The following is a 12,269-nucleotide window of genomic DNA, read 5'->3' as shown; positions in this document are numbered from 1 at the left end:
TTCAGAGGCTTCAATCCAAACAGAACATAAAGATGGGGAAAAAGGTGGTTGGTAGCACACAACACGAGCAGTGTGAGGGAGCTGTGGATGGATGGGACTAAATTTGGAAGCAAATTGCTTGAGCTATAAAAGTGAAGGGAGAGGATTTGCTGAAGAGGATGAATTAAGAGGGGACAAAGGCAGGAGAGCAAGAGGAGCAAATGTGGAGTCAAGCCAAGTGAGGAGATATGGTGAGACCGAGAACGTTTGGGTGAAACTGCTAATAATCGTGGAGTAGAGTGTCCCACAGCCCTCAGGAGACACCAGGCACTTGGGATACTGTGGGGAGCATGTGTTTCTGTTTATTCCCTGTCACCTTCATCCTTTTTGGGGATGCTAATTTATTTATTTTTTCAAACTTTGTTAATTTTCTGTTAGTGTGTCCCCAGGGACAGTATGGCCCCAACTGCCACCTGACATGTACCTGTCAGAACGGTGGTATCTGTGACCACGTGGATGGCAACTGCACTTGCGGGCTCGGCTGGACAGGAAGATCGTGTGAGAAAGGTGAATTTTTGCTTTGATGATAGTGGATGTGTACATTCAAGCAGGGGTTTGCAGTGTCTGCAGACCCACAAAAGGGGACAGGTTTTACTTAAGTAGACTCCGTCCCAGCTGCATTTGTCTCTGTAGCATCTTTCATGCAGAACTGCCCCTAGACAGAGCTTTAGGTCTTTTTTCAGAAACAGTTTCCTCATGAGCCTTGCTCTGTAACTCTCAAATTCCTTTGCACAGGCTCTTTTCTTGTCCTGTCCAATTCTGCTGTTCTTTTGTTCATGGGAACCTTGTTTTGTATCTTCCTTCATGAACTTTTGTGTTCTTTTGTTCATGGTAATGCTGTTTTTCTCTTCGTTCACGTGCTTCTCCGAGGTCAGCAGAAGCCTGCATCTCCCTCCTCTCTTGTTACGTCCTCTCTTGTTATTCTCTTCCCTCAGACTGGACTGCAGTTGAACTTCCATGTATTGACTTCCCTGCTAATACAGTTCTGACATCTGTCCAAAGCTATTGCGACTGTCCTGCTATCTCACCCTTACTTCTCCATGTCAGCTCTCCCTCACACAAGACAAAGGATACTTAAACAGAACAAGCTCAGTTTTCACCTCAGAAACCCTCCTGCCAGCCTGAGTCTTTCCATGTCTTTCCTTCTGTCCATCTCCCAAAAATCATACTGAATTTCCACCTTCCCATTTCTCTCTCTAGATAAGAGATATCTGTATAGTTACCAACTTAAATGCCCAAGAAACCATGAGTTTACTGGTATGAAATATAAAAAGTTAGTTCTGAGTAGTTCTGAGTTCACATTCAAGACAAACTTCATTACATCGTAACTGCCGTGGTGCAATCTCCCCAGCGTTCTCCCAGGCCCTCATTTACAGGCTTTCTGTCTGACATCTGTAGCGTATCCACCCCAAAATCCATGCGTATATTTACAAAGAACTAGTTGTTACAGGGGAGTGTTGCTATATAAAAGTGTCATATAGAAATGACACTTTTTTAGCAGCCTTCCTCCATGCAGTTGTTTCACTTTGCACCTGAGAAGACTCAGAGACCCACTTCATGCCTGTGTGTGTGCAGAGGAGGAGTCGGAAGGAAAAAAGAAAGATGCTAACTACATGGAGCCGCTCACAATGTGAATACTACTGTGGACAGGCACTAAGGAAGTGAAGTTCACCATTAACTGGCTAACTTTGGGTTGGTAGCCACCTGCGTTCGTCTCTCTTTGTTCCTTGGAATCTCTGTAACCACCCACAGGCTGCGTTTGGGTTGCAAAGCCTCGGTAGAGTCATGCAGGTGCTACCACGTGGAGCAGCAGGTCATGGGGGTATCTTATGGATATGCTTAGATGAAACATCTCTGAAGTCAGGCACGGGGAAAAGACACGCACACATCATATAAGGGACTGTGTGTTACATCGCTAGAAAGAGCTTCACTGTTGGTCTTTTGACAGAGATAGCCAGGTTGTTGGGAAATTGAGTCTTGATTTCCACAGCAGTGTGGGTTTGAGTGTGTTTTGACTAGAAATCAAAGACAGCTAATCAAGCATCCTTTTCCTAGTGATTAGGTGTGGTGTTCTTGAAAGATCTTGTCTGACATTTGCAGTTATGAATCTAATTATTTGGATGGCTATGCTTATTTAAGTTGGTCTGCCCAGATTCAAATTATCACAGCAGTGGGAAGTTAACTTATGCAGAAATGATGCCCAGGTTAATTATATTGGCACAGTCACTTTCGCATGACTTGGCTTTCAGTAATTTGAGAGGTGTTTAGTTCTGTATAAGCAGATATCTCATTATACAGGGAAAGGCTGTTGCTGTGTGTGAAAAAGAGATCCTCCTGGCTTGATCTGGAATTGGAATAGCATGAACTCCAATGATAACACAGAGGAGGAAAAGCTTCATGTTTTCTTTCACACTTTCTGAGTGTCTAAAAGAAAATATCGCTGTAGATATAAAGAAAAAATAGAAGATACCATTTATGCTATTTAGTATGTGGCTTTAGAACACCTGGTGCAGGTTCAACACTGCATGAAGCATCAAATTAGTAAAGGCAGGCTATAAAGAGTACAAGGAAACGGCTGTTTGAACACCTACGTAACATAAAAGACTTCTGATCAACGTACATATATACATCACAGTTGTAGAGAAATGCTGTGTCTTCACAACAAACGTTCTCTTTAGGTCTGCAAGTTATTGTATGGGCATCATATCAGCTATGCAAACTATCACATAAGAGCTTCTCTGGGTGAGGTCAGTGATGTTTTTGTTTTGTTCATCTGTTACTCTGTCCATGTCCTGCCAGCAGAATGTCTCCCGGGGAAGTATGGGTCTGGCTGTGGCTTGGACTGCTCGTGCCAGCACAACGGCACCTGCGACAGGTTCACGGGCTGCTGCCGATGCCCCGAGGGCTACTACGGCCACTCCTGTGAGCACAGTAAGTGGCGGCACCCGGGGCAGCCCAGGTGCCCTGTTTGCCAACAGTGATGGGATGTGGGCTTCGGAGTAGTCATGTAAACACCTTGCCAGTTCAGTTAAAAGTTTGGGGGTGTCCCGAATGACCTGATTGCTTCCAGATCTGAGTAACTTGCGTATTTCTGATGCTGGGGTGGTACAAGTTTTAAAAAGCACACGGCACTGTTAACGGTAAATATAGTTTTTGTCAGTTCCTAGGGAACGTGGCTGAAAATACACAGGTTTTTAAAGGGGTATATGTTTTTACTTCATAAACATTTCTCAATACTCTTGTTTTTCAGAGTGCCCCCTTGGATTTTATGGGCTAAGCTGTCTTCACACATGTGCCTGTCAAAATGGAGCAACCTGCGATGCAGTGACAGGACAGTGCATTTGTCCTTTGGGTTATCAAGGTGCCCACTGTGAAAAAGGTATTTGCACCCCTCTGACGGACAAGAAAAAAAAAAAGAAAAAGAAAAAAAAAAACCCCCAAAGAATCAAAACCAAAGTAAAACTCAAAAAGCCCCATGTGATTACTCAAATGTTTGTTTGTTGATAGCTGCTGCTTCCTTATTTTGAGCTTTATGAATATCCTGAAACACTGAACTTGGGATAGTTTACCTGTTACATATCTGGGTGTTCTCATTTCCTTATAAATTAACTAATCTGTTTCCGATTAATGCAGTGAAAGTCCTGGTCTCCATGATGTCTTGCAGCAATGAGTTTCATATGTTGTTTATTAAAAATAACTCCCTTTTACCGATTCTAAATTTACTTCTAAAACTCCAAATAAGATTATTAAATAGCTGTATGTCAGACCTGTTGAGAGTTATGGAATGGTCTTCTAGAGAGTTCTAATTAAAAAACAAAAATAAGTGCCAGTTACATTTCTGAGACAGATTTACAGATACCTTTGATAGGTTAGATTAGTCGGACCCGACATAAGGAGAACTCATATAAATATTATGCCTATTCCACTATGTTCGATTCTTGATTAAACTTGGCATTTACACTGGCTTCAGTGGAGAGTTTATGAGCTTTCCTCTGGGACATCCTGGAGAAACTCATCTGGCTTAATGTACGTCTTGCCATTCAAATGTGCATCTAAAAAAGCACTCTCGCTGTCAGGCTGCGACAGGGGCTGGTTTGGAGAGAGGTGCCAGCACCAGTGCGACTGCGGGGATGGTCCTTGTGATCCAGAGACTGGGAAGTGCCTTTGCCCACCTGGGAAGACTGGAGACAAATGTGACATTGGTAAGGGTAATATTTTCTAAAGGCTGGACTATGTGTAGTTAAACCAATATGACCTGTTGGTCTAAGCCTAACTGTGAAAGTACATTTGCTGGTATTCGAGAACACTTTGTAGCAAATTACACCTATGGGTTATCAACAGCTTTATCAACAGGCTGTGCCTCTGGATTTAATCAATGTTTATATTGATACACTGATAGGAAAGCTGTTCACGGGTCAGCTGTAAAATGTCATTTGCCTTGAGTTTTGGAGAGCACGTGCTGTGAAGGATCTACCAAGCCCACAGTTTTGCAGATGTAGCGGGGAAGTCTCCAGAGGCTGCAAATGGGCACAAAGGGATCCGATTGCAGTGTGTTTTGTCACATGGACATCTGTGACCCTTTTCAGACCAGTGCCAAAGTATTTCCCGCTCCAGATTTGCTTCCCCGGGAAGCAGAGTAGAATCCCTGCGGATGAGGGTGGCAGAGCTGCAGCAGCTATGCCTGCCTCTGGGGTTCAGCAGCAGTCCAGGAATATTGAATCCGAATAAAATTCCCTCGTTTGCAGCACAGGCACTCAGGCTGTGTGCTTGGGAAATGGTTGGCCCGTGAGAGAGGGAATTATTTTGTAACAAGGGTATAAAAATAGGAAAGAAAATTCTCCTGTAGGGAAAACCAGTCCCACCTCTGTGCCCTGATGAGGTGGTTGCAGGGCTGAGAGGCAGCAATGGCAGGCAAGGTGACTCTGCTCACAGTTATGATGGAGTAAATTTAGGGTAATCCACTGAAGTAAAAGGAATTGCAGTGGTTTAAACAAGTGTAAGAAGAGATTTGTGATCCTAATGCCGTGGCAAACAAGATAGGAGGAGTGAACATCCAGGTGCTGCTATTGCGGGTTCACACCAGGAACCATAATCCTCCTGAGCCCCCAGATCACAGCAGAGGAATATTATTTCTCCTTTTTTTCAAGGGTAGGGCAGGAAACAGCTTCAAACAGCATGTGTTTAACGCACAGTAACTGCTGGGAGCTTAAGTGCTAGTGCAACCTGCAAAACTGAGACGGAAGAGCCTTTGCTTCCCTCCCCGCGCTGCCCTGTGGTCAGAAGCCGAAGGCGGCCAGCCGGCGGGCGCGGGTCCCACGGGGCCACCAGGCACCCCGCAGCACGGCGCTGGGCAGCCGGGGGCCAGCCCCGTTCTAGCAGAAGTGGAACGCAAGGGGGAAGCTCAGCACCAAAAACGCTAACCGAGGTTTTGCTTCTTGCAAACTCTAGGAGTAATTTTTATTTTTCTTAAATCAGCTAGGGTAGCCCCCATCCATGAAAAGCTGTTATGGGGTAGGTTTTATTTGCATTTTTATTTTCAATTAGGCTCAGTTCATCTGTGATATAACTGTGAGCAGCTGTGACTGTGCAGCAGCCATAAAGATAAAAGGCCTGATTTTAATTTGAACTCTGGTAAAGCACCCATTAAACGGGCAAAATGTTAATTAAAAAAAAAAAAAGAGAGAGAATATAACAGACTTTTATGGGCGCTCTTTTTCTGTAGTAAATTAACATTGCAGACTTTCAAACAGATGTCTTAAATACACATTGTTATTAACATGAAAATGTGGTATTACATAAATTAAAATCAGGTCCAGAGGTGTTTGAGGAGACCTTTTCTCATAACATTTCCTAATTGAAAAGGCCAAGCTCTGAGCGCACAGGGAGAGTTCTTCCACGTGTTGGGGCTGCAGCTGATGCAGGGCTCAGCAGCACTTTTATTTACCTAATGGTGCTTGTGTGAGAAAGCAAGCGCCTTGATTATTTACAGTGTTTTCTAGCAAGGTGAGGGAGAGAGGGCTATTGTTTACAGTGTATTTAGCACCCTGCCTTGTGACCTGCTGCTAACTTCTCCTTCATGTCTGTACTCTGCATAAAAAAAAAAAAAGCTGCAATGAGGATTTATCAGCCTAGGTATGGAATACATTTGCATTTGGAAGCGAGACATTTTGTGAGTTTAATTTGCCAGGAGGCAGCAGAATTGTGCAATCAGAGTAAGACATAACAGTATATAGAAAATGGATTAATTTTCAGTTTCACGTTCTTTGAGTGAAGGCTCTTTGCTGGCACACACTGACAGCCAAGCCGTGTGGTAGAGAGGTGCGGGAGATAGTGTGGATCCAGGATGCTGACTGTAACTTTCCTGAGCAAATCCCAAGGTCTTTTTTGTTGGGCTGTCAACCCCTGTTTTTATACCATTAATGATTTCCATTCCGGGAACTTCTTTAGGACAGCTGGGCTACAGTTTGGGCAGACCATGTGGCAGACAAAACTTGAAGACTGTAAGGCTTTCTGAAATGTCATGCTTTAATGTTAACAGATGTAGGTGTCTAAGTAGCTTCCTGATCCCGGAGAGCAAGGAGACTACTAGGGAGCATTTACCTTCTTCCAAACACTTCTGTCCTTCCAGAATGCAGGTCAAACCAGTATGGCCCTGACTGCTCCTTGCAATGCCAGTGTGCCAGCAAATCCCAGTGCAATCCGTACAACGGGAATTGCGTGTGCCCAGCCACGTGGATGGGGCCAACCTGCAAAGAAGGTAACACAAGCTGGAGATGCGCAGCCTTTCTTAGTAGAAGAAGTCATGCATTGACCGTGGTGGGGGTGGGTGGACCGTTTGGACAGGAGTATCAATGCACCACCCAAACATGGTGCTCAGCAGCAGCCACCACAGTTCCTGTGTTAGGCTGTGCGAGGCAGAAGCTGTTCTGCATTTCCATCTCTGGTGAAGAACACAGAGCCTGTGATAGCAGCAGCTTTGCTTGGAAGGGTTGTGTTGGTGTGTGCTCTACTCCAAAGGGTCCCAGCACCTGATGGTGCAAATGCCAGCAGACACTGCAAATGCCAGGAGTCATTCCAGGTGGTTTTGAGGTCTCGGCCAAGCTGAACTGCCTCGGTGCAGTGGTTTCCCCTCAGAGCAGGCTGTGGAGATCAAGGATTCCTGAGGCTGCCTGGTCCAGCACAGCAGTACGCTCTTCTGTGCCTGCCAGTATCAAATCTTGCCCTGAAACAGTTGATACCCACAACTTCTATAAGAAGAATGAGGAGGTTTACTTGCTGTGCATGCCATCCCATTCACTTTTTGTAGGTCTCGGGTTTTGAGGATCGTGGTGAGGTGCAATAAGCCAGAGAAGCAGACAAAACATTGGAAAATAGATGTGGATTGATTTGTGAGTGTGCTAAAGCACTCATCGCACTATCACAAGGAGGCTGGGACTTTTTGTATTTTGATAATTTTTCTTCTTGAGATATAGTACAGAGTGAAAATTTCCTCCCACTTGTAATCTAATTGCAACTGGCTTGATGGTGATACCATACAATTCTGCATTTAGTTTAGAAAACGCTTTGGGAACTTGCCATTTGAGACATGTTTTACTGTTTTGTCTGCTTTCTGCCGCTGTGAGGAGGCCAGTGTAACTCAGTCCTCACCTTTTTTTGAAGGGTAATATTTATTGAATTATTTAAGTGTAAATTGTATAATCTATGTAATATTTCAGTATTACATTATATAGACCTGAAACTGTGTTTCTGCTGAATTCTCTAGGTGGCCCTCCAAAGCTTCCTTTTCATGAAGAACAAATTCAAGAAAGAGGGAAGATTTTTCCAAGAGCTCTACAACAGTAACATTTGGACTAATAAATGAACTGTTTTATATGCACAGACGGTATTTGAATTTGGATATGAAAACAGCTATTCAATTCAGCTTGAATTGTACTGAAGTATTCACACTTCTTATGGAAGACTACAGAGGCCATTTAGTAGCTGGATCCTTTTAAAAAGTTGAATCTGTTTCATGTATTTATTCCTAGCCTCTTACCCCTCCATTAATCTGCTCTGGACGTTCTTTCTGCTATATAATATAATTCATTGTTTGAAAGCTTGGACATGTTTTTAATAAGACCGGCTCCAAAGAGTATCAGGATAAGCAGTATGTAACATATCAACGTGCAGTGAGCCACACCACTTATAAGTGACTTTCTAAACCTGCTTGACAACCAGCATGGAGTTTACTGAGCGTTTCACAGATTACGAAACCAATACTGATTCACTGCAAAGTCACGTTGCACAGAAACTAGTGGGATTCACCAAATCAATTCTGCTTTGAATAACATTGTGTGTTCTAGAAAAACGTTCAGTCTAATTTTAAACTTGCAACTGAAGCAGAATCCAGCACAGTCCTTGATAAGTGAGAATATGTACTGCATTTTTAGTGTGGATTGACTGATTGGAAGGTCTCCATCTATATCTTGCTTCTGTCTGAATCTGTCTTCCAAAGAGCATGGTGTCACCTGTCAGACTCTTCTGGCTTTCTGCATCCTCCCGTCTTGTCAGTTCACTTTCTCAGTGGTTTGTCAAGTCAAACTGTGCAGCAGTTCTCATCAAACAGTACTGTCTAACGCAGAAAAGAGTTTTGTCTTGGGTGGAGAAAGCAGATAGTAAGCAAGGATAGATGTTTGAAGATAACCTTTGTGTTCTTTATATAAAGGATTATAATGTGCTTTTACTGCACAATAGGTTGTCAGCTTTAAAAAGTCCTGATACCATTCAACAGCTGCTGTTGGTCACTGAATAGAACAAAGACATGTTGGTGCTATTTTGTCTTTTTAGACAGGTTGTTCTTTAGTATAGAACTATATAATTATAGAGAAATAATGTTCTCTATTTTAATATTCTGAGTTAACCTGACTAAATAATTTCAGAGTGCCTCTTTATACCTCTCTTTAGGTTAGGAGTTACAAAATCTACGTAGTAACCTCTGGAGTCTGACGATATCAAAAGTGCACTTATTAAAGGGCATCAGGACCACAGGCTCATCAGACATGGTAATACAGGTAGTGCCAGGTCTTGTGTTCACGCTACCGTTCACACAGCGTAACAGACTGGAACTCTGCAAGAGAAGATTTTTGTCTTAGAAGAGACAAAATGACAATAATTGATGTAACTTGTGATTTGTAAAGCTTATTTTTGTTGTTGCAGTTGGATAATGAGTAGATGAAGTCACAGTTTTACCCCATGGTTCACCTCAGGTCTTAAACACATCTGCAGTCAGCAACTGTCCAGTACAAAGCAAGTGACACTTGCTCACCTGCTTGCAAACTGTGATCTATTCTAAGCAATATAGGTTTTGTAGGTATTTTTCAAGCTTCATGGAAGTCTTGTTGTTGTTCATCACCTCATAGGTATAGAAATTCATCCTAAATGCCATAAAGTTATTTGTGAATGTGTCAGAATTCATTAACCAACTGTGCTTTCAGCCAAAATATCACAGGGGCTGATGGTGATCCCTGGTCATTTCTTCTGTAGAGACCCATGAATGTCACTGGAAAGTTTACTCAATGAAAATGTGCCAAAACTGTTGTTCCCAAACTAGTCAGAAGTGTGTGGCTCTCAGCAGGGCTTTACTGCCAGCTGTGACATTTTAAACATTTTTTTGGAGATGAGATGTCCTGGGTCTGATCCTGCAATTATGTGAATTTGGGGCAATTTCACTGAACTGGAACTGATAAGGTAAATCTCATGTGAGAAAATTAAACATAATCTTAGCAACTGCTGGAGAGGGACAATCCAGGTTAAGCAATTAACATATTTTGGACTTAACTATGTATTTACCACAGAGCCAAACTACAACAGTAATGCAAGAGTCACATTATATTCGAGACGTTTCCTAGAATCATAAAGTTAAGTTGTAAGAGACCTCTGGATGTCCAGGCTTCTCTTCAAAGCCTGATCAGCTTCAAAGGTAAAGGGAGTTGCTCAGAGATTCATCTGGCTGAGTTCTGAATATCTCCAAGGATGGAGATCCCACCACCTCTTTGAGCCCCTGTCCCAGTGAAAATTTCATGCTCAAGACTATTATTTTTTCTCCCCTATTTTCTAATCAGAATTTTCTTAAGTTCAACTTGTCCGGTGCTTCTCATCCTTTCAGTGTGCATCTCGGAGAATTATTTGACTTCATCTCACCTACAGCCCCCATGGGGTAGTTGAAGACAGCAGTAATACCTCCCCTTGGTCTTCTCTCCTGAAGACCGAGCAAACCTTGCTCCCTCAGACCCAACTGTATCAGCCCCGATTACCTGGCCCCGTTCCAGTACATTGGACATTTCAGTGATGGGAAGGATGCCCAGTGACTGGTACGGTTACTCAGCAGCTAATGCCTCAAAGCCCAGAGCTTACGTTTTGCTGTTTGACAGCAGTTTATAAAACGGACTGGTTTTTCTTATCTCTGTATTCTGCTATGTGATTAGAGCAGCTAATCAAAGAAAAAGCCTTTCTCAAACCATATTATTTACCTGTGTATACTTGTTTACATTTTCCACAGTACCTTGATAATAGAATTGTAAATATGTAGTATAAAGGAAATAAAATTTTTTGTATGAAGTATTTTTAAAGAATGTCGCAATTTGTACGTGATGAAACATGTATTGTAAGTGACTGATGCTGAGCCTGTGCCAGTGAATTAGAGGCCCAAGAAGATCTGCTTCGGAAATATTTCAGCAAACTTGTTTTAAAAAAAAAAATCAAAAAATGCCATTTCATATAAAACCATTCACATGCAATAGTCTTTTTATTCATTCCTCCTTCAAAATATTTCTTAGGCTCTTGATGGTATTGCCTTGGGAACAGAAGTTCACTGCATTGAACAGATCATTCTGACTTGGGGCTCAATATGACTTTTTGTTCCAGAACTAAGTGCAATCATATAAGGTAAAAATCAAAATTAAGTATTTAAAAATATTAAAAGATTAATTTTGAGTTAATTTGGAATGTCTTGTCTTTGTTCTCTGTTAGTGAAGGTTTTCATTCTTTTCACAAGGCAGGGAAAATGTTTACAGGATGTTATTTTCTAAAAGAAGAGCCAAAACTTTACATCATCAGCTATAAATTAAGGGATTTTACTTGCTTGTGATGTCATTAATATGTTTTGATTCTGCTCCTTACTGCAGGTTAACAAATTTACCTAATTTTGTGCCTACAAAATAGTCTTTATTAAACAGCATGGACTTTTTAAATGGAAAAACTACTAAATCAGCTTTTCCATAGATTAATTTTGTGGCAAGTGAGTATAGCTGCTACTAAAATAATACAACTCTGCTTATTTGCTTCATCAGATTCCAGCGGAAGACTGTCAGGCTGATACTGTCCTGGGCATAGCTCTGGAGCTTTGAAACTGAAAGTGAAAACTTCAGTGAAAATAGTTTTTATACTTAAATTTATGTCTCTCTTTCTCTTGGTGAATGCCTTTCTTGGCTCTCCATTTCCCAGAAGGCTGACATTAATTATGCTTCCTTGAAAAGAGCGTTCTGTATATTCCTTCCACTGTAACACAGTTGCATGCATAGGTAACTCCTTTCAGAAGGACACTGAAATTATTTCGGCCATGCAGTTTCTGTGCCAAATCCCGCTCACTCACCTTGTTGTGTATTCCAGATAACTTCAGTTTGAGAAGAGTGGAAATGAGTTGAGTGTAACTCAGTGGGTCCAGCAGAATCTTACTCAATGTGAATTCGTGAAACCAGAACAACATGTTCTAAGTTAGACTTCAGTATTTATAACACTATCCTCATAGGAAAACAATCAGAATTTTAAAAATTCCCCGCTTCCCCTGCCAAAAATTATTATTCTACTTTTATCCTTTTTATGTTGAAGAACCGTAGCTATTAAAGTTTGCCCAGATTTCTTGCCAACCATATTATTTTGATTGGCTGCAGATTTCTGTTTTTGTAAGTAATAACCATCACAGTATCAGGAGTTGCCAACGGGACAAACATGGAAATTATACCTTTATGTCCTTCCCAGAAGAGCCAGACACACATTTTGGAGCCATCATGGTTTCATACTGTAGATCTAACAGTGACAAATAATGTTTCTGTTAGAGTTTAGCTTCTCATCAGAGCAAAGAAAAGCTTAGGAAGAGTCCTTGAGAGAACGGGTGGACCAGGAAACCTCCATCCTCCCATCCTTGTGTTAATTTTTTGGTTTTTTACAGTTGGGCTAGAAATCTCAGTCCCCAG

At 42.0% G+C, this 12,269-nt stretch overlaps 1 protein-coding gene across 1 annotated transcript in view; it reads left to right on the top strand.

The window, feature by feature from the left end:
• The window catches only part of LOC102046314 (multiple epidermal growth factor-like domains protein 6), a 200,972-nt gene extending 190,177 nt beyond the window's left edge, over positions 1 to 10,795 (top strand). Inside the window, exons 32-37 of the mRNA XM_055724090.1 lie at positions 418 to 546; positions 2,842 to 2,970; positions 3,290 to 3,418; positions 4,116 to 4,241; positions 6,668 to 6,796; positions 7,802 to 10,795. Of these exons, the coding sequence (XP_055580065.1) occupies positions 418 to 546; positions 2,842 to 2,970; positions 3,290 to 3,418; positions 4,116 to 4,241; positions 6,668 to 6,796; positions 7,802 to 7,881 (722 nt within the window). The 3' untranslated portion in view covers positions 7,882 to 10,795. The remainder of the gene's footprint in view (positions 1 to 417; positions 547 to 2,841; positions 2,971 to 3,289; positions 3,419 to 4,115; positions 4,242 to 6,667; positions 6,797 to 7,801) is intronic.
• Positions 10,796 to 12,269: the final 1,474 nt, after the last annotated feature.

This window comes from Falco cherrug, chromosome 11 (assembly GCF_023634085.1).
Source record: "Falco cherrug isolate bFalChe1 chromosome 11, bFalChe1.pri, whole genome shotgun sequence".
Lineage (NCBI taxonomy): Eukaryota > Metazoa > Chordata > Aves > Falconiformes > Falconidae > Falco > Falco cherrug.
Note: the sequence above shows the minus strand (reverse complement) of the source record. Positions and strands in the feature narration are given on the sequence as shown.